This window comes from Scleropages formosus, chromosome 22 (genome assembly GCF_900964775.1).
Source record: "Scleropages formosus chromosome 22, fSclFor1.1, whole genome shotgun sequence".
Classification (NCBI taxonomy): Eukaryota; Metazoa; Chordata; class Actinopteri; order Osteoglossiformes; family Osteoglossidae; genus Scleropages; species Scleropages formosus.
Genome location: NC_041827.1, coordinates 3,510,289 through 3,536,051, shown reverse-complemented (window position 1 = coordinate 3,536,051; position 25,763 = coordinate 3,510,289). Strand labels below are relative to the sequence as shown.

Here is a 25,763-nt window from a genome sequence, read left to right as displayed (position 1 = left end):
TCTGTTCATGTGGGTTTACTCTGAGTACTCTGGTGCCTTCCTACACTCCATTGACACATAATGAAGTAGACTATGCTCATAAGTGGACATTACTCATACTGTGTAAGTGTGTGTGTGTGTGTGTGTGTGTGTGTGTGTGTGTGTGTGTGAGAGACAGTGAGCCCTGAGACAGCCTACTTCTCAGTTCAGGGTCACCTCCAGCCATGGACCCAGTGCTGGGTAGCCTCCAGGTCACTGTGACTCTCTTTTGGATAAGTGGGTTTAAAGTATGATGTAATATACACTAAACTGCCAATACTAGGTAATTTGTTAAACCATGTTTAATATATTTGAAAATTAAAGCTCAAATACAAAATTATAAAAGCCTTTGTATCTTGGAATAACAAATTTTGGGGGCCTAAATGCTAACATGATCAGATCTAGCCAAGTACGGTATCTGAAGGATCCATTATGCTGCAACAACATGATGTGGGGGGGGGGGGGGGGGGGTAGGTCTTACATGCCTTAATTGTCATATTAAGAATCAATAGGTTTTATGTTACGCACAATTTTATTGCAAGAGCCAAAAAAAGAAACAGTATGCTTCATGACCTCTGCCTACAATTTCAGCTATTAGCCAACAGCTGACCTGGAACGAAGCCAACAACTGGCCACAGCCCTTTGTCCACTTCAGTTAAACTCTGAGTTCCAATCTCGCAGCCGACAGATGGGCTGCAGCCCAGCAGCAGGCGATTCGGGGTTCATCTGGAGAGACCTCGATGGTGCACTGGACGACATGGTGTCGTGGTAGTCGCCAGTTCCCGTCTGCAGGCTGCCTTCAGTTAGTGTGGGACATTGCACGGCAGTACGTAGGAGGTTATAATGATCTTAAAAACCTTTTTACTGGGGAAAGACAAAATCCAGCAGAAATAAATCGGATTAGCAGACAGAATTAGAGTGGAAGGGTTTGGAAGCCAGGGTAGGATTAAGGAAAATTGTGTGAAATAAAAATTGAGTGAACGTGTATGTGTGTGTTTGTGCAGGGGAGGGTGAAAAAAGAGGCATGGAGAGAGGGTGTGTGTGTGGGTTAGAGAGACAGAGAGAGGAACAGAGAGGAAGAGATGGGGGACGAGAGAGAGATGGGGAATGAGAGAGACAATGACCTGGTACCTTACTTATTAGGAAAAGGAAGAAAATAGGGAAAAAAAAGCAGTTTGTACACAGCTGAAACAAGCAGGAAGAGGAGTGACTGCACTCACCCCTACGTTATTGTTACTAGTTAAGGTATCAGCATGTTAGACTGCTGTCTGCTATCTGTTTATCTAGTTCTCCACTGTGTACTATGCATACATTACATATATACAATTTATGATTATTGTTTCTTTTATTACAAAATAATGTTTTTCATAAGATTGCTCTACCATTTCGGCAGTACAACTGACTGCATGTAATTCGTCATACCAAATAATAAAGCACACTAAATTGAAAACTGAAAATTGAGAGAGAGAGAGAGAGAGACAGAGAGAGAGAGAGAGAGAGAGGAACAGACAGCGATCGAGGGAGAGAGAAGGAGAGAGCGAGAGAGAGAGAGGACGAGCACTGAGTGGAGAGCATAGATTTTCATCCAAATCTGTATCTGTGCCGTTTTAATCCTCAGACGCAGCTCTGCAACCCGCAGATTGTGCGCGCGTGGGAAAACCTTTCCAAACGCGTGGTTTTTTGCAGTTCGTATATATATGTGTAAATATATACATTTTTCCTGTCTTGTCTTCGGTGGAAGTTCATGCTGTTCTCGCACCGTCTGAGTGTTTAATCGTTTTTCGTGCTCTCCTTGCGCTCGCCCTCGCGTGTGAATTCCAGCATGAGCGGCTCGCGGGGAGCGCGCGGCTCCGCGCCTTCGAAATGGTGGGGGTTGCGCAGCCGAGCCATGGACAGCAGCTAAACGCAGATGGAGTTTGGGATTTATTGCAAAATACGGGAAAGATGACCGTCTTCTCTTTGTGTTTCCTCTTGTGCGCCGACCTGCTGGACTTAGCCGTGGGTAAGTCGGACACTTCTATAACGCTCCGTGGCTTTTCTGTCGGAGTTTAGTGGCACAGCGAAGACCGTGGGAGTGGAGGGCGAGAGGCTGTGTCTCACGGAGGCGAAAACGGATTTCACGGACGCCAGAAGTGCACAGCAAGGTTGTCCAACACCCCGGGAGAGGGCTGTCGCGAGGAGACACCTCAGCGCGCGGCTCCCTCCGAGTCTCTGTTAGCTGTGGGAGCTGGCGTATGTAGTGTGTGTGCGCGTGTGTGTGGACACACCAACTTTCCTCCGCGCACGAGAGGTGTCGTCCCCGTTGGCCCACTGTCGCTCGTGTTCTTCGTGGGCGCCGTTTTTTCGCGCTGCTGCTGTCGACTGGGTGGCAGTGGTGCGCGGCGATTCGAAGCGCTGCTCTGTGACTATGGAACCGCCGAATTCCAGAATCGGCACGAGCTCCCAGTTTACATGACAGAACCGCCGCCCGCCACAGCTCGAAACCATCATAATATTTAATTTAATTCCTTATCCATATCATATATATGGATAGCTTATATAGATGCATATGGATATATTCATGTAAGGTATTTCGCAGTCTGGCTCCTCTGCGAAGCAGTACCCACTTTTAAAATCATTAATCGCACGTGAATGAATTCTTTTGTGTGCGAATTCGCTTCTCCGGTCGGTGGGCTCGAAAGCTATGACACGGTGAGTTCTCGGAAAAGGACGAATCTGTTGCTTTCAGCCTTCCCTTCGGTAACCTTGAGTTACCTTGTACAGTGGAATTTCTACTTATGAGCGATTTCATTAAAAGTTATTTCTTTCAGTAAATGCCATTGTTGCCTCAGGAATCGCCAAAACAAAGTCGACGGTTAATATCCGCGCGCTAAGTCCTGCACCACCTGATGTTGTCTGGTAGTAAAACACTTTTAACGTGACATTTTCACGTAAAATCTGCTCATGTGGAGTATTAATATGACCTTACAGCTGAAACAGAAAGTATTTCAAGGAATTCACAGTCCAGGTCTTTTTAGTTGTGCTGAATTGGTCCATTCCAGGTGAGTCAATACCGTGCTTACCTGAGGTAAATTTACTCAATAACTGGCACGTTGGCTATTTTTTGGATAAGACTAAGTTTAGAATAAGGAAACATATGCTATGGTGAGTTAATTGTCCAGGAATGGCAGAGTGCTCGGCCACCCTCACTGTGTTGTAACCCACCGCAGAAAGCGGGATTTGTGCCACTGTGAGAGTCGGTCACCTCTCGAACCTCTGGGCAACTGATGATCTCACCTGTCAGCTAAAACTGTTCGAGCTTTAGCCTAAACTTTAGGTAGAACTGGAATGAAAGCCTGTTTTAACATCTTCGGGTTTCTAAATTTTTTCAACCTGCAACCTCCAGATAACATTTAAGCCCAGCATGATTCAGGGATTCTACAACTTTGATTGTGCCCGTTTTATATTAGGTGCACAATGCAGCATTATTTTAGAGAATGTTTTAAGTTAACAGTTCATGTTGAGGCCCTTCCTCCCATGCCTTTGCTGGGTAATGCCGCATTGAACAGAATGATAGAAGTCACTTGGAAGGGACACATTCCACTGCACATGGTTCTTCTGTGGATGTATAGGTTGTGACTGTTACTGTGAAATAATATCAGATTCCGTTTAATGAGATTTTGAGTCCATTACAACAGCATGTAGCATATTTGCAAAGTACATAGATTTAAAAAGCAAAGATAATTGGCTCAAGTCCCATAAGTGGCCCTTGCTGTTGTTCTCTTGATAATGGTTCTTAACTAAATTTACTCCAGCAAAACTTCCAGAGGTATTCATGAGTTAAACCGTATGCCCCTTCACATAAATTCATCAACTGAACAATGAAATAATGGTTGCCGTAATAATTTATTAAACCAATTTACAAAATCAGTTCCGCTCAAATGCATAAGCTTTTATAGTTCCAACAAACAAGACTGGTAGGGTCACAACAACAAGTACATTTTGTGCTTAAGGTACCTAATTGTGCCCAGTATGTACTGTGGCCCCCGTCTCATTAACAGTCCACTCAGGCTGTGTCGTGGCCTAACTACTTGCTGCTCTGTGCATAATTAAAACCTCTGTGCATGGCAGGCAGGTGACATCTTGGAAGGCGGTTACTCCTCTGAGTTTGTCCATGCCGCTGGGTTTAATTGACGGTCTGCCGGTGTCGCCTCAGGTACAGCTCCTGTGAGCTTTGCCGGCAGGCGCAGGACTTAATTCAGTCCGTCGTGCTGAGGCACCCAATAATGCCTTGTGATGTGTCTTACAGGCAGGCCGATGATGCATCGCTGGGTATATCCAATGTGATTAGCAGTTGGCTGAGTTTACCCGCCTTCTCTCGAGAGTTCAGAAGCCATTCTTGCACTCAAGCCTGATTCGACCAGATGGGGAATTATTTATACTGCAACACTCTGCCAGAATTAAATGAACTATCTGATATATAGTAATGTTGCGTTGCTGGTCATATTGAAGCTGGCAGGTAAGGTTTTATTAGGAAAGAGAACAGGTGCTTATAGACCTATTAACTTATGAAGCAATTGAAAGAAAAAAACATCAAATACATAGCTATAACCCTTTTAGTTGTTTTCAAAATTTTACTAGAATTTTCCTACATGTTATACATACTACCACGGGCAATTTCCCCTCACAAAAAGTCAAACTGAAATATCTTTATCAGACTGGTGGCAGGTTGAGCTTTGTATGTGTACATACAATTTTTCTGTGTTTCAAATCACTTAAGGTTACTTACATTTTTTTTCCCCAATTGGAGCTAACATAGCCTTTGCTTAATGAGCCAGTTTTTCTTTTCCTAATCAAGACAAGTATGCAACTACATCAGCACAACAATATGTCAAGCCTTTTTGGAGTGAGGTGTTCAGTGTTTCCAGGTATGCAACTGGAAACACATAGAAGCTGTTAGTTCATCCCAGGTTTGAATTTATTTAAAACATCACTCTCTGCTGCAGTACCAAAATCGGCTGGCAGTTCAGCTCTGATAAAGTATTTCTCCCTAAATTTAGTTAAATTGGATGCCTTGAAACACATGTCACATATGCAATTTATTTTGCATTTTATTTTCCAAAAATAAAACATTTCAATTGTCATACCTCAAGGAGTTCTCCTGTTATTAGGGGATTTTTTTTAAGGAAACTGTGTTTCCGCATGCTTTTGCACACACAGCTGGCATCTGGGAATTGGTGGGCATTTAGAGAGAGTGGCTGAAAAATGGATTTCTTTCATGCAGCTGTGACATTGAAACACGTATGTGCAGCAGCCTTGAAGTGCTTCTGATCAGCTTTCATTGGCAAACTGTGGCTGGCACAGGAATAGCCTGCCTCTCTCTGCTGTTTTGGATCACATGCTAACAGAGAGGCAGTGAAATTCCAAAGCTGCACATAAATTATGAATAGTAAATGCTCTGTTTAACATTTTTTAACCTTTTTGTCATTTTCAGATACCAAAACTGTTTGTAATTTCACATCTTTTGAAAACCTTGAAACTGGTCTCACACTGACAGAGGGAGTGGGTAGAGAAAAGTTGTGGTTTGCCAAAATGTTTTGACAGCTGGGCTGAGAACACTGCTTTTAAAAACCCAACACAATGATTGACCATTTGTATATGGATCGCGTGCAGATCTGGCTGTCATTAAATATGTTCAGCTTTGAAAGTTATACATTCCTCATGCCTAGCACACTCATAGTATAAACATTAATAAACATGACAGCCAGTACTGAAAAGTAAACATTTTTTGTTTTAACTTTTTATATTTTTTTAATGTTTGTAAAAAGAGGTGTCAGCAAGTTCTCAAAGGTATCGTGGCACCAGAGGAAGCAGAGAACACTGTATTCCTGGGTTCTTCACAGAGATTCTCATCTGCTGAACACTCTGAAAGCCTCAGACGCAGAGTGGGACAAGAGCCACTGTTAATCCAGGGGGTGTCACAGTGCACTGATGCAGACTGTTAAAGGATTGGCATTTTCCGACAGCATATTTGGTTGTTTCTTATGCCAAGTTAGAACCCCTCTAGTGGATGTCTACTGCCAAAGGTGAATAGGAGGAAGAAAACGCCATTACATTAAGTCAAATGGATATTCATTTTGTGTTTATTTAAGGTATTGTCGAATAAAGTATAAAGCCATAACTGGATATTACTGGATAGAGATACGAAAGTGACTTAAATCACAGTTTAAAGTGAAATCCATATATAATTTTGGTTTCATATTAATCAAAGTTAAAGCTGAGTAACAGAATATGACTTGATGTTGCTTAATATTTGCTGATATTTACAGCCAGAGCTTGGTCTTTTGTGTCATATATAAGAAGGTGGGAAGAGACTGTAGCTGTAATTGATAGAGAAAGATAGGGAATGTTCCTCCCACTTCTTTTAACCTGGCAGTACATTTATGAAGTTCTTTCATCACCCCTCTTCCTATGTTGCAATCACAGGTTCAGTGGAAAAAGACCATATTTGTTTACAGGGGAAAGTGAATTGTTTCTGAGTTAACACAGCTAAAATTTTTCTTCTGAATATTTCTTGAAATCAAGTTTTGAGTCTAGTATAGGGATCCATCAACTGTTAATGTCATTGGCTGAGTTTACAGCTGCTTGATTGTTCGTAGGTTCGTGGGGAGATGTTGTATGTAAAAATTGTGAGGGTCCAATTTACCTGAGAAGAAACCGCAGTATTTTCGCTCATCTGAAAGTATTCCCTCCCTGGTCATTTTGTATTTCGATTTAACTCTCCAGCTGGGTGCCTGTATAATGTTGCAGAACCCTGCTGGACCCATCAGTTCTCCTCAGCTGGTCTGGTTCTTCTTAACCTCCAGGGCAAGTGATCTCTGCTGGCACTCCTCTGTGGTTTTGCCTCCTGCAGTTTAATAAACCTCCATTCCTTTACTCCAGCTGAACCCTGGCTTCTGGTGAGCTCAAAAGGAACAAAATCCAAAACATGGTTAGGCTTGCTTTTATTTATTTATCTACAGCTTATGTCATATAGATGCTTCGAATGAGGTCTTCTCATCCACTTTCATTAGCCTGACATTCATTGTAAAGGTCAACAACCTGTACATGAGCATTCATGCTCATGGAGCCTTCTAAAAAGGGACTAAAAAGAGTCATGCATCATCCCTCATGGTGCAGTGGCAGTGTCCTATGCCAGTTTTTTTTTCAGAGCTTTTATAGTCCTCAGCTTGGCCTGCATCTGTTGCCCTTATCCCTGCACAAGGAGGAACATGCCTTCCAGAAGGTGCATAGAGCTAGATGTTTCTGCTCCACATGTACCAAAATTCCCGTCCAGATTCTACCGCAAAATGAGAAGTACTGTTCCTTCTGCCTTTCCTTTTTTGGATGGGATTACCGGTCTTCTATTATGTTGTCTTTGAGGAGCTGTGCAAATTGCTGAACAAGGAGGGTCTACAAATTGCTTGAATGGATTTGGGAGCCTTGAAAAGGCTCCGTGGTTCTCAGTGAATGGGCCGGAAACGTGATTATAAGTGCCTGAGAAGTTAGTGTGATAATTAAAATAGGGAAGATATCTGCTAAAGCGCACAAGATGATGCACCGTACGCTATTTACTTTGCCGTGCGACTGTAGATGCACTGCCGAATGCAAGATTCCCAGCCAGTACTAGCTTGTGCTATGTGGATGTTAAGATATAATTACCTTCAGGGATTTCCCAGCGAGTAGCTCTTCTTCAGACCTTTGCCAACACATCAACTCTACATTTTCTAAGTGGTCTGACATATACAGGCTTTTACATTTCTGTGCACTCAGTTGCCCTAACAATGTTAAGCTTAAAAATGAAAACTTGATTGTGTTTCTGATGTTCAATAGAAAGGATGCAAATTTGTGGATTAGAGCAGTCATCTTCTGTTAATTAATATAATTTGCACAGCAGTTGCTTTTTCTTAATTCACATGCTTAAAATCATGTTTGATCTGTAACACTGTGTATTACTTCGATTAAATTTGGTAAGATTTAATTATACCTAATTGTTTGCATAGTACATAAATTTTATATTTTCCCGAAACATGTTGCCTGACAGCATGAGAATATGAATAATGCTAATTTGAAAATCAGTCTGGATATGTTGAATTTAAGTGTTTTGCATCAACACCACACATTTTTTTTTTTTTTTTTATTTTGTACCATTTTGAATTCTGTACACAGACTAACCACATGGAGCAGACTGAGATGATAGGAAGTCCATGTTTGCTGGATTTCAGATCTCCCCTTAAAACAGTATGTTTACAACTCAGTTTGAATCATTAGAGCTGCCTGTTGATGTGGGCAACAATGCCATACATCTGCAGAAGAATGTCACAGGCAGAAAAAGTTCCGTCAGATCAACTATAACCATGATATTGCACAGCAACCTTGCATTTAGCTCTGGCAATACACTGTGTCACTGAGATGGAACTCGTTACTTCTCACCCATATGTGCCATCTTATCTATGGACCTCTGCTTTACCCATGCTTTGGGTGGGGTATTTCTAGTGGAAGTGACTGGGTTTTAATCATTAATAGCCTCCATAGATCACAGGCAGGAGCATATGTCATTATCTCTGATGGGTCTCATGGTTGTCAAGACCATTCAGAAGTACTCTGGGTAGTCTCGGAGTTATCACTGAGATCAACTGTTATGCAAATACCCAGTCCTCAAATTATAAAATACTGTATGGAGGTAGGTAGGTAGATTGATTGATGATAGATTAATGGATTGATGGATACAAATCAGATTAATTTCTTGTGTTCAATATCTGTCTTTGTCTCACTACAAGGATAAATTGAGTCTAGTCTGCAGATGGCTAGATTGATTCTGACCTGTCTTGTTGCCTTAGACACAAAGAGTCAAAAACTTTGCCAGGGGCTTTGGTTGCAATTGTCTCCTTTGGCACACTTATTTCCTTGAGCAATGAGTTGCAGTGTTCCTGGAGGTCTTGGGGTTTAAAGCCTTTAACAGCATTCAGAAAGTGCTTTATGGGACCCCTATGTGTGGCCCAGGTGGAATTCCTCAGCAATCTGTGGCCATCCTGCCTGTCCTGTGACAGAGGATCAGTCAGACAGCCATCTCCTTATCTCCCCTTTCTGCTTTTCATGTGCGCTGTTGAGAACAGAGGTTTTTGTAGGACTCTAAAAGGCCCAGAGTGCTTTCTCCCTTTTTTTTTATTCCCTGATTTTAGTTCCTGGTTTTCAGAGGTTACCTTTTTTTCTTCTTTCCTCTTGTTTTGGGACTGTATTAATACTGCAAAGGGCACACCTACCCCATGTAAGAATTTTGATAGATCAATTTAAAACTGAAATAATGATTTTACGGAAGGCAGTTGTTCCTCTGACCACTCTGCCATGTTTATATTGTGACTTAAATGTGAGTGCAAGCTTTGCATTTTTTCAGAATATTTCAAAAGAATATTCACATAAAATGGCTAAAATGTAAGTTTTCATCCATAGCAGAAAAGAAAAAAAAAATGAGCTACTGCATGACTGGTAAAACTCATTACTCTGAAAGAGTAAAATATCTTAGTCTTTCAGCACAAGATGTGATTTTTATTTATTTTTACCATCCAGCAAAGAATTTGTAAGCCTAGGGATGTTGGTTATTGATTTATGTCTTTATATACATTCAGTGCCAGTTTCCAGGAAACGAAGGACTACATAATTAGTCATCTGAATTCACCTGTTTTAAATTTAATCCTGATTTTGGTCCCTTCACACCCATTTACCTTCTATGCATTATAGGTATTGTGTGAGGAACTGACGCAATAATTTAACTTTCTCGAAGGTGTTTACGTAAAAGTGAAGTAAAAATATTGTCTCTTACCACTGTACACTTCATTGTTTGTTTTGTTGAAATGGAACAATTTTATGTAAGAGGCCTCTCCCAGAAAGTGCTGACCTTTAATTTAAAAAGGCTTTGAAAAACAGAAAAACCTTGTGACCCCTGCATTTGTTGATTCAGCATCCATTCTGAATGCTAGAAAGCGGAACACCAACACAACTGGTTACATTTTAAGCTACTCAGTAAATTTGAAATTGCGAGGTACCGTTGGATTTTGAATGTTTGTCACTAATTTATTTAAATTTTCATGAATGTCCTTTACTTTGTTGATGCACTGAGCAGATCCTTCTTGGCCCTGGAGGGTCTGTGCAGATTTCTCAGCACACAGAGAAGCCTGAATTGGTTCAATGAAGTGCTTAATTGCTCAGGTAAAAGGAAAACCCAGAGTGATCTTCGAAGACAAGCCGTGACAACATGCTGTAGGTTGTAGTTCATCTGGAGGAATGCCACAGAAGGCAGAACCCTTTACCTCACTAATGGCTATCTTTAAACTGACATTTTAAATGAACAACGGAAATTATATATCTCCTATTGCTCAGGCACAGCCTTGATGGAGTCGCTGCCCAGCATTAGAGCTGGAAGCGAAATCGTGTGTGGCTCCATAACAAAGGCAGTGACTCGGCTTACCTCCACTACCAGATGAATAATTAACCGCATCTGATTTGTTTTGTTAACCACATTTTCAGGGGCTTGTCATGCACAACATATTTAATTGTTATGTCACTCCTGAGACTGTGTGGACTGTCAGATATGAATAGCCTTTCAACAAGTAAATACCAACATCCATCCATCCAATTTCAAAAACCGCTTGTCTTCAGCAGAGTTGCTGTAAACCAGAGCCTGTCCCGGAAGCATCTGGCGTAAGGCAGAGGTACACCCTGGGCGGGAGGCCAGTCCATCACAGAGTAGCCACACATGCGCACACTAACACACTGCTGGGAATTTAGCATGACCAATCCACCTTAAATGCATGTCTTTGGACTATGGGAAGACACCGACGCAGACACGGGGAGAACATGCAAACTCCACACGCAGTGAGCAGGGATTAATCCCGCATTGTTTCAAACCACCCGTGTGCTGTGAGGCAGCAGTGCAATTCATTGTGCCACCCTAAATACCAGCATGGTTTTTTTTTCTGTTTTTCGGTTCACCACACAAGGGTGGTGGTGGATCATGTACTTCAGGTGTAATGTTTGTATTGCTGCTCTGGCTAGACCTGACAGTACTCTGATGAAGACCCACTGCTTAGGAGGGTATGCATTATGTACAAAAAATTGTGGTGCTGACAAACTGTGTTAGGCTTGATAAAGTTCAAGGTTAACGGCCTAAAAAAATCCATGAAAAAGAAGTTTTGCTTGTTTAGGAATGGGAAAATACTAAGAAAAACATGGTAAAAACCAGTAGGAATAAATGCATAAAGGATTAAGCACTGCCATAAACTTACACACAGAGTGAACAACTGCTTGTCCCCAGCAGGGTTGTGGCTAACCAGAGGCTAACCCAGCAACACACGGTATAAAGCTGGAGGGGACACGGCCAGGATGGGGTGCCCAGCACCCCGAGCAGGACTTGAACCCCCAGACCCACCAGAGTGCAGGCGCCACCACATCCCCTGCCACAAACTTACTGAACGCATAAATGTACTTTTAAGTAAAAAATAGTATGAAACATTTTGAGCATGTCAGTGAAGTGCCTTCTCTGTCATCCTCCATCCTGCTCTGAGTTGAGCATTTGCTGCCTGCGTGTCAAGGTCAATAACATACAGTTTACATTGTTAATGTTTTCTTATAATTCAGCTGTTATGTCTTATCATTGTCCTTGTATTGGGTATTAGTGAATTTTGCTTGATATTTGGGCTAATACAAGGGATTGACAAGCCACAGGTGAGCACCAACATCCAAAACCCTGCTGTTGCCTCCCATCCTGCACAGCTGTCTTAGTTGCTGACATTTACTTTTAGCACATGCTTTTTTCCTTATCAGCCTAGAAGAAGTAAACAAAAGTGCATTTCACCTACAGATTAAGACAGATGCAAAAACAAAATTTTCAAAGTTCAGTTAGTGCAATACCACCCTTTGTGCCACTGTACATGACATTAGTTGCTGCATATTCAATGACAAGCCCACTCCATTTTAAGTTTGTGTCACACACTTCTCGAATAACAAGCCAACTCTGTCCCAGTTAAATTTGTAAATCAGGGACTGACTGTACATTATTAATTTTAAAATTTTAGAGTGTATATTTGTCCGTCCAATTTCAATAACCACTTGACCTGAGAAGATGTGGGGACCTGGAGCATATCGCAGAAGTAGTGGCTGTAAGGCCGAGGGTAGATATACCCAGACCTCCAGTTCATCACAGGGTAACCATACACATATAGTCACTCACCCATTCACACATTAAGGGCAATTTAGACTCACCAATTTACCTAAATTGTGTGTCTGTCGGAGGAAACCAGAACACCCAGAGAAAACCCACACAGACACAGGAAGAACACAAACTCCACACAGACAGAGCATACCAGTCAGGCACTATAAAGCAGCAACACTACTCACTATGTCAGCATGCTACCTATCTATATTTGTGTTACAGGAACAAAAAAAAAATGCAATTGAATGAATTTTATGAGGCAAAATGTTGAGAAATACCTTATTATGTCAGTGCATTAATATAAAAGGTGAATGGTTGTTCATTTGAAAGGCAGTTTAAAAGGTAACGTGTTTCATGTTACTGAAACTCTGAGAATTTGATGAGTTCGTTCAATAACTATTCACTGAAATTAAAACAAAAAAGCAGACATTCATACTCTACACAAGAACACACACACCCATTTTCTGAACTGCTTGTCCCATTCAGGGTTGCAGGGAGCCAGAGCCTAACCTGGCAACACAGGGCGTAAGGCTGGAGGAGGAGGGGACATACCCAGGACAGGACGCCAGACTGTCACAAGGCACCCCAAGCAGGACTCGAACCCCAGACCCCCCGGAGAGCAGGATCTGGTCCAACCCGCTGCACCACTGTGCCCCCCATTACACATAAGCAGTCCAGATTAATAATTAAAGACATCTGCATGTCTATTAATAGATTTTTAGTGGAATAAAAATAATATGGACTATTAACTGTAATTATTACTCCAAGAAATTGTGCTTGTTCAACATAATTTTTTTTTCCAGTTTTTTAGCTTTTTTGTATTTACTTAATAGTGATTAGATTATATATTTACATTGCGATTAATACGATTTAGATAATTTGCACAGTGTGTATTTTACTTTAATTTACCATAGCTCTTTAAATTTAATGTATTTTTGTTTTGTTTTATTTCAGGAATGTGAAGTGGTTGTGTGGTGTGGAAAATTAGATTCAATGAATTCTGTCTAAAAATTGCTTTTGTGAGCATCTAACATTGAGTTCTCCAGCAGTACTGCAGTACAAGACTGCAGAACAAGAATGGGCTTGATGCCCAAGCCCTGTTCAAAGTAACCACTGTTCTGACTTTAATTTACAATTTACAGTTCAAGCCCTTTCACAACTGAATTTTACAACATTTGATTAAGGAAAGAGGTTATGTAAAATAAAATATTTCCTACAATCCTGTCATATAATCAGTGTTAAAATAGTTGGTAGCTTGATTGAAATGCCATCACATTAATGTGAAAGTCATGAGGGTTTAAGCTTGTGAAATATTAATAGTTTCATGATGATCTATTGACTTCACTGTCTAATTTAAAATTATTTTAGTAGCTAAAACTCATCCAGTGAAGGAAATATTAGTACCCCTTCCCCTGTCATACAGACACTTTTTTGTGGATATTCCCTTATTTAGATTTGAACAATTTGTGTCACTCATCGTAGTATAAGACCTCTGTCACCAGTTATCTGTACTCCGTGGCCCACCAGTGCACCAAATCGAGGGCGAAATATCCCAAACCATACGAACAGATTGAGCTGTCCTCTTAGATTTGTTCTAGTCCCATCTGAGGATGCTGGGAATAGACACCATCTCAGTTTGTGTTTATGCAAACAACTCGGTTGTGTTTAACTGAGTTGTGTGCACATCCCTATTTTCATTCTTCCTTTGCTGCGTTTTCTTTTTCTGTGTTGACATTTTGGTTATATGTTCACAACATACATTCATTCATTGAACAGATCAGATATAAGAATTTAAAAATTATACTCAGCCTCCATCATTTAGTCTTAATAATATCCAGTTTTTTCACTTATCCAATCTGCAGTTATTAATACCACTAATTATTTATCAGTTTGGATTTTCGTTGGTGCCGTAACCCAGTAAACTCAGACAAAATTTGAAAATTATTCCAAGTGGAAATACACTGCACTGTGTGAACTGCATGCCCATGCTATCAGGGGTAATCTGGCACTCTGCTGTCTCTCTTTTACACCACACACACACACACATTTTCAGAACCGCTTGACCCTTACGGGGTCACGGGGAACCGGAGCCTACCCGGCAACACAGGGCGTAAGGCCGGAGGGGGAAGGGGACGCACCCAGGACGGGACGCCAGTCCGTCACAAGGCACCCCAAGCGGGACTCGAACCCCAGACCCACCGGAGAGTAGGACTGCGGTCCAACCCACTGCGCCACCGCACCCCCTCTCTTACACCATTTTGCTTTAATTTTCAAATGATCCAGTTATACAAATGTGACATAGCATTTGTCTTTTTCATACCAGTCCACACACACTATCTCATTGTTTACTCTATCAAATCATTAATTTTTAATAATTTATTAGTTTGTAAAATGTATTTTCAATAAATTGTTTTATTCATAATTTTATATATAATATTATTTTTATACATTCTATTTTAGCATTTTACTCAGTGTTTTCCTTATGATATTAGGTATCATTGAGGATGATTCTGGGGCAAACTTTGGATGAGCTTGGAACAGAATTTTCTCCATATGAAATAATGGAATGATTTATTTCATTATGCGTTTTTTGATGCTTGATACCTTTTCAGGAATGAACTGGGCCTGAATGATGGGGGAGAAGTGTATTTTTTTGCTAAAAATTTTCTTGAAACTTGCATTTTACTTGTGGAACACAAAAAAAGCACCACTTCAATTACATCAGGTGCTGACAGTAGCAACATAAATACTTAATAATAGGGGCAGCTAAGGAGGTCCTTCTTTATGAAATTAATAGTCACGTTTGAGTGAATTTGTTAGTCCTGGATTGGATTTACAATTTTCCTGCAAAATAGAAAATAGAACTATGACAAGAAGTCGAAATGACTGCACTTTGTTTTGATGTGCTAGCTACAGTACTTTTCTTGTTTACTCAGCCTCAGTAAAAATTGCAAAATGTATTGTTTTGGGGGGTGTGCGGTGGTACAGTGGGTTGGACCACGGTCCTGCTTTCCGGTGGGTCTGGGGTTCGAGTCCCGCTTGGGGTGCCTTGCGGCGGACTGGCGTCCCGTCCTGGGTGTGTCCCCTCCCCCTCCGGCCTTACGCCCTGAGTTCCTGGGTAGGCTCCGGTTCCCTGCGACCCTGTATGGGACAAGCGGTTCTGAAAATGTGTGTGTGTGTGTGTGTGTGTATTGTTTTGCAGCCCAGACATGCAGAGAACTTATATTTTTACAAGGCTTTCCCTTCAGAATATACTAGTGATGTCTTGTAGAAGAAGTGGCTCTTAGAATGATAAAATGTAAGAGGAGTCAGAATGATCAACTTGTCATGTGCTACCTAGAAAACTCCTTTCCCTCATTGTTTACTGGGGCACAGTAAAAATGGTAAAATGCCATGTTTTACAACACTGAAATATAGAGAATTCTATACTTTTTAGAAAAAAAGACCCATATATATGCAAATTCTTACAATGGGTGAAAATGACCATAATGTAAAATTGTTTTCATGTTACTCAGAAAATCAATGCCACATACAACCTCAGAAATGGACAATTCTTTTCTTAGAATAGAACAGTCTATAAAGCATCCATGAGTCATTTTGACCAGTCTTGGTCATTCTATGAAGTAAATATGTGTTTTTCTTTGAAATTGAAATTATGGAACATATCAATCTATTTTAAAAAAAATAAAAACATCTGAAATACAAATCTGAATCTTTTTCTAGTGAAAAGTAAACATTTTCTTAACTGTTCGTCCTGTTCCTCAGTCAGAATCTATTTCGTGGCAATATTATGAGCTACAGTAAGAGCATGGGTGCTTTGGGTTAGGGTTAAAAAGATCCCCGATGCATGTTTCGGGATGCTAGGTATTTGCGCATACTAGGATCATGGCTTTAATGAAACTCCTAATTTGTAGGGTATTGCATGTTCTTTGAGAACATGAAATTATACCACACTGCACATCAGAGTTGTCCAATGAAGGCATTGCTCAGATAGAAAAGTACACTGTCTAGGTTTTTTAAGTTACAAAAAGGCAGGGAATTGGAAGTCTGGAGAGCGGAATGCGGCCCAATAACAAATTATTCATAGTCGAAGAAGCGGGCTGACATGAATTTTTCTCCAAACGATGACTTTAATGAATGTATTACTGTGCACTATTAAAGCAGTGGTGCAGCATGCTGCCATAAAATGCAGTTCTCTTAAGGTTTTAAATACAAACAACACAGTTAACAGTATTGTTTCAGACCCCTTGGGAATGCAACATTTCAAATGTGTATGCTGGTATCTAATGCGAATAAATATCTGTTTAAACATTTGTCTACAAAAACTATTGAGTTAACACTATGATGATGATGCACTATAGTGCACAATGTTACTGTTGTTTTAGTCACTGTTACTGATGTTTTATTCTGTCTTGTCCAATGTTTCACTGTAAAGACAAAATGAAAGACAATGTGTTCCAGCTGCTGATGATGCTATATGTTACTCCAGAGATTTTGTGTGCATATCACACAATTTGGTATTTTAGGCCTCTGGTTTCATTTCCACAACACTTGGTTGAGTATGTTACAGAGGTACTCAGAGCAAAAAATGCAATAACTCTTAACTGACCGCTCAACTTTGCTTAGAATTCAAATTTTAAATTCCTCACTTTGAAATTTTAAACATTAATCACTATAAAAGGGAAACACAGTCGACGTTAAATCCATGTACAAGATATTCTTTAAAATACAAATAGGTTTGTAGAAGCAGCTGGGGTGGGGTGTTGTGTCGAGTATGAAACAGAAGATGCTGAAGTATTCAGAGTGTTGTTTTGATTTCTTGTACAGTCTCTCTTAAAAAAACCGTTAAAATGAACAGTTACTTTGATAGTAGTACAGTAACAGTAACATTAGTTATAACACAACACAGCAAAGCAGTTTACCTCCATTAATAACTATCATATTAATACCTTCATTAATAACTCTGCCTACCTGTGTCTGTATGGCTCTTTCATAGCTATTATGTACTGAACACTTAAAGTGTGGCTTTTTCTTCCTGTGTTTCGGGTGGATTGGTGACTTTAAATTGGCCTTTTTGTGCGTGTGTGTGTGTGTGAGAGAGAGAGAGAGAGAGAGAGTCTGTTTCATTTCTCTGATACATAAATGTTTGAATGATTGCAGGGATTTTACTGTAGTGTGTCTAACACTGTAAGTCACTTTGGAATAAAAGTGTCTGCTTCATGAATAAATTTTTTGCTATCATCAGAAGAAAGGTCTCAAGTCTAAGTAGGGTTACCCAGTGTACAATAAACCCTACTTACCCAGCAATTCTCCAATAACATCTCTGCACCCTGTGCATTGGGCACACACCTTGTCCGCCGTCCTTCGGAGCGTCACTGCTCTTTCATTTCCTCACATCTCACCGTCTTCATTTCATGAACCTCCCTCATGCATTCTTCCAAGTGACTATAATAATATGACTTGTTTAGAGGGGTAGTCAGTAGGACAATGTCTGGCCTCACAGACGTCTCTGTGATTCTTACTGGAGACCTGTTGCCTCCCTATTTTCAACCATCAGCTTCTAGTCTTGTGCTGTCTTCTAAATAATGTATTGAAATATTGAGAATATGCAGGCCTGTTAAGAAAAACGGGTTTTTTTTATACATCCTTAATTGAAATGTATTATTGCAGCCTGATGGTACTTATACTGTACATTAACAGGTAAAAGTTTGTCATTGGTGCTTTTACCATGTTAAAGGTCATGATACATACACCTAGTATGTTTTAGCCCTTTGCTTGACACTTTTCAGTGTGCTCCTTGGTTTGCTGGACCTTTTTGTCCTTAATTTACTGTCATGGAAGATATAATTGTCTGTTTTAATGGAATATTTGATAGGCCTTTTAACTTTGGTACAGTTCATCAGATTGGAAAAACGTCCAGCGTCAACAGTACTTACGGGGAGTAGGGCCACCATGGTCATTTTGCAGGCACTTTCAATTATTTGAGTTCTAAGCACTGCATATCCCACCGTGTCTCCATGGAAGTGCAGATGTGGTTCGAAATGCATTGTAATCTGGAGAGAAGGCCAGATGTCTCATTTTCGAATCACTGAGCATGAAGCTAATGTGGTAGGCAAATTTCAAAACAGTTTTTTGCTTAGTCAGCATATCCCTTTCTTGTCTTTTCTGTGTAATATCTCAAAATTTTGAAGTGCTTTACCTTCAAATTCAGCTTCTTATCCCACCAACCAACACCAGGTTACATGGTACTTCACTAGCTGTAGTTGTATTGGAAATTTTGTGTTATTTTTCCATATGTCTCAGGTCCCTCTCTTTTTAAGCACTTACATTTTAGTAAACCAGAAAATATTGCAGTTTTTTCCCTTTGAAGAATACACAGACATGCACAAAGTCGTGCTTTCAGTCCGTATTTTATTTGTTGATGTTCTGTTTTATTGTTCATTTATTTTATTTTCATGACATCCTCACAATAGCATTACAGGGAGCATGTTAAATGGAAGTACTTTTGGCAGAACAAACTTCAGTCGTGTAACACTTTCTTGGAAATATCAGATGCTGTCAAGGTTATCCGGGTAAAGTAGCAGTATGTTCGTTGAGTAGTGTTGATGAAAAAATAATTGTGTCTAAATGCAGAAAAAAATAAAGTTTCACAGGAGATAAGAGTACAAGTTATGCATAAAATTTCAGATTATGAAGAATGGTTCAGTACAGAGAAAGAAAGATGCAGATGTATAAGAGAAATACCAAGGTATAATTCTGCTGTTACATCTGCACAAATATTTAATTTGGCATGGGTTGAGGTTTTTGTTATCACCTCATTGTCAAAGATATTCTTTGATATATTCCGTATTTTTCCTTGTTTCATATTATTAAGTTTTTTTTTTTTTTTCCCCCCTTTAAGCATGCGCACATGATGTATTGAGAAAGTTGACCAAGTTCAAATGGCAGCAGGATAAGGAAATACAAATGCCAAGTCGCAGTTTAACAATCTGAAATGATGCGATCAAAGGGAAAGGGGAAATGCATTCTGAATCAAAACACTGAGGTCACTGGTACCCAGAGAATCAAGAGTCATGTTTATAGACTGCAGAGCTCTCTAGATGAATTGTAAAATGCAGTGGCTTGAAAAACAAATGATAAATATCTAATTTTAAGAGACCATCTTTCAAGAGGCTTTGCTAATATTCTGATGAGAAATCTATACTGACTTTTGGTGTATTTCTGTTATTTATTTTTTTTAATGAAAATGTAGTGTTTTATACAAAAATGCAGACTTTCACAGCTCACTGCTCCAGTACTGGAATATTCGATATGTGTTATTCACAATATATCTTGATATTAGTTGTTCCAGCCCATATTGAATATTAGTCACATCCACTGATCTCTTTTCGTTACTGTGAAATTGTAACAAAAAGAGAAGATCAGTGTACTTCAATATACTATGATTGCAATGTCTTCATGCTTGTCTTTTTCAAACCATTAACTGTCTTTGGCATACTTTGACATTTTAGTTCTGGCCCATACAATTTCATATGTAAATTACTCATTTCTTAAGGTTAGGTCATGCACTATTGTGCAAGTGAACATTCTTTGTAATTCACATAGAGATGGTGGTATATCGAAGTGCTGCTTGGTAGCTTTTTCAGAGGAAATTTCATACAGGCAATACAATATAATAAGCATGGTAAAATATACATATGTGGAGAATGTCATATAAATCCAGGTTGTGCATAAACTATGTGCACAATAAATTTCTACCAGTTCCCTCCACCATACCTTTAGAAGTGTGGTGTACCTTATTACCACAGTAATATAAATCTGGTTATGAAGAAACATAGTTGTGTTTGCTTGACAGCTTTTAGAAAACCATTGATTTAGAGAGGCTGGTAGAGCAGAGGCAGCAGTGAATGCAGTCAAGTACTTGAATGACTTACTGGAACAACAGCCTTCACACAATGAAGCTCTCCAGGACAATTACTGTAACAGTGTTCTAGTACAGCTTTAATTGATTTTGCAGTACTTCCATATTGGGAGATACATAAATATATGCTTACATATTGTTTTAATGTGCTCTGATGCTGTGTATCTAGATGGGGTTTGTAACATACTTGAAAAACTGGTTAGTTCATTCTCTGCTGATGAAAACGTTGGTGTCGGCACTTGCATCAGAAGAACGTTGAGAACATTAATAGTTTTGGTATGGAAATGGAAAAAGGCACAATTTGGTGATGATCTCAGGGTTCCCTGCATTCTGTCCCCTTCTGCCGGCGACAGCTGGGGTTGAGTCACAGGAAGTAAGAATATTCACTGGCAGGAGACGTGGCGTGGCAACACTCCCATCCTTCAGTGGCGTTCTTTGACTGGGCACTGCTTTCAGTCGTTACATAAAACCATTTCAAAAAGAAGTCCAGTGCATTTCCTGTTTGTGTTCATTAGCATTTCAGATTGCAATGGAGTGATCTGTGCATTTAAAAAAAAAATTGGTCTTGAGAGCAGGAAAAAAAGAGCAATTTTTAGACAAGCCTCTTCTTTTGCATTTTTATGGTAGTCCTAACATATGCACTAAATAAATAAGTAAATGGACATCTGCTAACAAGGGTATATGGAACTGGGCTTTTTTTTTTTTTTGTTACAGATGGTTGATTTCTGCCACCCCACACAAGGCTTTTGATGTTCACGGCTGCCTTTAAACATCCTAACATCCTATTCAGGGATTGAAATATTGAATATTGCATTGTAGCTGTCATTTTCATTTTGACACCTACTAATATTTAACATCCTTTGGTGGAACAGCTTCTATATGTATGGAGTGATTAAAAGGGTCCACAGTAACACTGACATGCAAAGTTCTCTTTGGGTAGTTTTTTAGCCTCCCTCTCATGTGATTTACCATTTACCATGAGTTATGTTCATATTAAAGGAGATGTTAAATATATATGTACACCAATCGGTCACAACATTAGAACCACTGACAGGTGAAGTGAATAACACCGATTATCTTGTTACAATGGCACCTGTCAAGGTGTGGGATATATTAGGCAGCAAGTGAACAGTCAGTTCTTGAATTTGATGTGTTGGAAGCAGGAAAAATGGGTAAGCGTATGGCTCTGAGCGACTTTGACAAGGGCCAAATTGTGATGGCCAGACGACTGGGTCAGAGTATTTCCAAAACAGCAGGTCTTGTGGGGTGTTTCCAGTATGCAGTGGTTAGTACCTACCACAAGTGGTCCAAGCAAGCACAACCGGTGAACCGGCGAGATGGTCATGGACGCCCAAGGCTCATTGATCCTCAGGGGGAGCGAAGGCTGGCCCGATCCCACAGAAGAGCTACTGTATCACAAATTGCTGAGAACCCTAATGCTGGCCATGATAGAAAGGTGTCAGAACACACAGTGCACCGCGGCTTGCTGCTTATGGAGCTGCGTAGCCACAGACTGGACAGAACACCCATGCTGACCCCGGTCCACTATTGAAAGTGCCTACAATGGGCACGTGAGCGTCATAGCTGGACCCTGGAGCAATGGAAGAAGGTGGCCTGGTTTGATGGATCACATTTTCTTTTAGATCATATGGACGGACGAGTGCTTGTGCGTCGTTTCTGGGGAAGAGATGGCAGCAGGATGAACTATGGGAAGAAGGCAAGCCGGCGGAGGCAGTGTGATTCTCTGGCCAAGGTTCTGCTGGGAAACCTTGGGTCCTGGCATTCATGTGGATGTTACTTTGACATGTACTGTACTATCTAACTAAAGATTGTTGCAGACCACGTACACCCCTTCATGGCAACGGTATTCCCTAATGGCAGTGGCCTCTTCCACACTGCAAAAAATGTTCAGGAATGTTTGAGTAACATGTCAATGAGTTCAAGGTGTTGACTTGACCTCCAACTTGTTTTCGGGAAAAACAAGTCCGATCCATGGAGACCCCACCTCGCAACTTACAGGACTTAGAGGATCTGCTGCTACCGTCTTGGTGCCAGATACAACCGGACATCTTGTAGAGTCCATGCTTCGATGGGTCAGAGCTGTTTCGGCGGCATGAGGGGGACCGACACAATATTAGGGAAGTAGTTTTAATGTTGTGGCTGATTGGTGTATGTTTTCCTTTCTCTGGTTATGTTATGTGCCTCCATATTATGCTCTATTTATGTTGTTTGATGGTTTTATTTCCATTGCGATAAAATCTGATCCCTTACCCTTGTTCAGTAGTTCAAAGTGCTTAAATGCTACTGCTAGTCTGAGCCAGCTCGCTGAAAAGTCTATAATCTCTTCATTTTTGCAAACATTTTATGCAGGTTTAGAGAGAGAATAAGTGAACAGATGCCCACGAGAAGCAGTAGTGTTAGCTACTTTGACCCCCTCCTCCAACATACATGTCAAAGAATGGCTGTCCCTTTGTGGAGCTCAAGTCTCACTATTGTTGCTGTACATTTCCTGTGATCCTGGAAGCACTGAAATGCACATGGGATTTTTACAGTTCACATGTCATGATGTTAACCGGTCTGTAGTAGGAATGCATGCTTAAATTACACAAGGGGGTGGAAACCAAGTGGTATTTGTCTGGTCTATGTCAACAATTAATTATATGTTCTTTAATGATGGAAGAGGATGCATGGTGACAGCCTCCGCTTCCTTCTCAGATCTGTTAATTCCCTTTAACTCTCAAGTTGTCAGCATGTTTCCACACTATGCCTCAGGTCTAGAAGGTAGAGTGCCTATGCATTTCAACAAACCCAAGCCTGATTACTGAACTTGAATTGTTTTTGTTTTCCGTCACCTTTTTGTCCATACCTCTTTGTGCAGGCATGTGTGACGGCCTGTATCCATCAGCCCTGTGGTCTTAATAGTGAGTGACCACTTTGAGCTGTGGAAACTGATAACTCAATAAAGTCTTGTAGCGCTTTTAGTGTTTATGGTAAAATCATGTCTGGTCTGGAGCTTGGGGAGAGCCAAAGGTCGAAGGGTTATTCACCCCTGTGAAGTGCAGGAAATATAATTTTCTCTCTTTCAGCTGCATGTTTTTGTGCCACATTTATATGCACATATAAATTAAGAAGGTGACTCAGGTAGATGTTCACAGAGCCCATTTTTTTGTGTGTATAAGGGTACATGTGAGAGACATTGGCTGAATACGAAAAACCCACTGGAGTGGAAAACCGTGTTCCCCATGGAAAAGGCCTGGAATATTATTCCACTTTGTTTTTTGGAGCCCTCAAGAACGAAACTGTTTATAGTGTGACCCTTCAAAGTTCACCTGAAAAGACACTTTCTTGCCTGACCCCAACACCTTATAGCCTTCACTCTAAGTCTCCTGTCTAACAGGTTCTCCAGAGCAAACACAAGGATGGAATTTACATAACTGAGTCTTTGTTTGATGTTCTTGACACGGACAATGCAAATAGTTTAGCGTATTGACCCAATACAACTTGCATGTGTACTCAGATTTGTATTGATCTTTTGGAGACTGAGAGTATGACTGTGACTCCTCCAGATCTGTCCAAGCTCCAGAGCAAATCCCTGTTGCAGTTATTGATGAAAACACCAGCAGGCAAGCTCACTTGAGAGAGCAGGTCCAAGTTACCCAACAGGCAAACATGATGGACTAAGACAGAACATGCCAACCAGCTGGCTGACTTGCTTGGTTGATCAAGGCTCAGCCAATCAGCAGGCAAACTTGCTTCACTGAGTGAGGTTTAGTCTACAAGCATTATGATTTCATACAGACCCGCAAAGAAGCATTAGCGCAGGAAAGCTTAGTATGAGTGAGTAGTGCTGTGGAAGAGCCTGGTGGCTTTAAAGTGCTAAAATACAAAGTCCTTTGGCTTTGCGTTACTTTGTTAGAAAAAGATCTGCTAGGATAGCTTGATGTTGCAGAGAGAAGGTGAACTTTGTAAGCTGTATAAAATGTCCTTGTATGACAAACATTTAACTTGCAAATTTATGAAGATAGAAACTTTTTTTAATTATTAAATTTATTGATTTTGAACGATACACTCAGCCTTCGTATAACTGGTCCTTTACAGGTTATAAAAAAAAAAAAAAAACTGGTAAATACGTAGCCTTCTTTCATACAACACACTTGCTATTTAGCATAATGGTATTTTGCTTGTTACGTTGTTACTGTCCTTCAAACAGTTTAAACAAAGATGCAGCAGGTAATACAACCATACATGTATGCAGCTGACCCTGAAAAGGTAATTTCTACTAATACAGCTCCGTTCCATGGCTGTTGGTCCAAAGCTTTCAACACAACAAAGTAGACAGTCAATAAACATTCATCGGAACATTTAAGAAAATAAGAAAACATATTAAATTAATTTACCAAAATGTACAGAAATTGAATTACGCATAGTGCAAGGCAACATGGGAGAACTAGTTTGTACTTGGGTGGCATGGTGGCACAGCAAGTAGTGCTGCTGTTTCACAGGATTTGGGTGGTGCAAGAAGACACATGTTTGATCCCCGCTCAGTCCGCATGTTTGTGTGGGTTTCCTCTCATAGTCCAAAGACATGTTGTTCAGGTTCCCCCATAGTGTGTGAGTGACAGAGAGAGAGTGTGTTCTACTGTATGGATGAGTGACCCATTGTAAGTCACCATGGTGAATAAGGTGTGTGGGCTGATAACACTACATAGAGTTCATTGGAAATTACACACACACACATTGTCTGAAACCACTTATCCCAAGCAGAGCCTAACCTGACAACGCAGGGCGTAAGGCTGGAGGGGACACACCCAGAACGGGACGCCAGTCTGTCATAAGGCACCCCAAGTGGGGCTTGAACCCCAGACCTGCCAGAGAGCAGGACCTGGCCAAACCTGCTGCACCACCATGCCCCCTCATTGAAAGCTGCTTTGGAGAAAAGTGTCTGCTAGAGAAATGTAATGTACTAAACTATTACACTGACAGTGTCCCAAGTGACTTGCATCAATTAAGGTAAAGAGAACTGAAATAGCAGATTCAATGTTGTTCTTGTTGTTATAAGAATAATAATCATCATTATGATGATAATTTTAATTAAGAATTACTAGACAGTAGAAATGTTTAAAACGGGTAACATTAATTGCATAACATGAGTAGCAGCATATAGAGTTCATAGGAAATACAAAGACATTTGTGACAAATTTCGTAATGTAAATTTATTTAAATAGGTGATCCAGAAGCAAAGTAAGTCTGAAAGAGGTGTGTTTTGAGATCTTTTTTCTCGATTTTAGAAAGGTTGAGTTGTACAGGTCTGTAATAGTCCAGAATGTTGTTCAGGTAGTCATTCACTCATTCATGTCTCCATTTGTCTTACATGACATAACGCTGTTAAATGACATATCCTATTTTCACACACACATTTTTTTTTATTAGTCTGGCTTACTTTCCATGCAGGATACATATTACACCAGTTAGTTGTAGAGTGCATTTGTGCAGGAACTAAAAGTTACGTAGGAATACAGTTAAAAAAATGTGTTTGCATTATATATACAGCTCTATAAGCCAGAACAGAATAGTATACGCACACATTAAATAATAATT

The 25,763-nt window shown here is 40.3% G+C and overlaps 1 protein-coding gene across 2 annotated transcripts in view; it reads left to right on the top strand.

Annotated features, from left to right (window-relative positions):
* Nucleotides 1-1,561: 1,561 nt before the first annotated feature.
* The window catches only part of igsf21a (immunoglobin superfamily, member 21a), a 190,915-nt gene continuing 166,713 nt past the window's right edge, over nucleotides 1,562-25,763 (top strand). For both annotated transcript variants that reach the window (XM_018725717.2, XM_018725716.2), the window contains exon 1: nucleotides 1,562-2,020. In XM_018725717.2, the coding sequence (XP_018581233.1) occupies nucleotides 1,882-2,020 (139 nt within the window). In that variant the 5' untranslated portion in view covers nucleotides 1,562-1,881. The remainder of the gene's footprint in view (nucleotides 2,021-25,763) is intronic.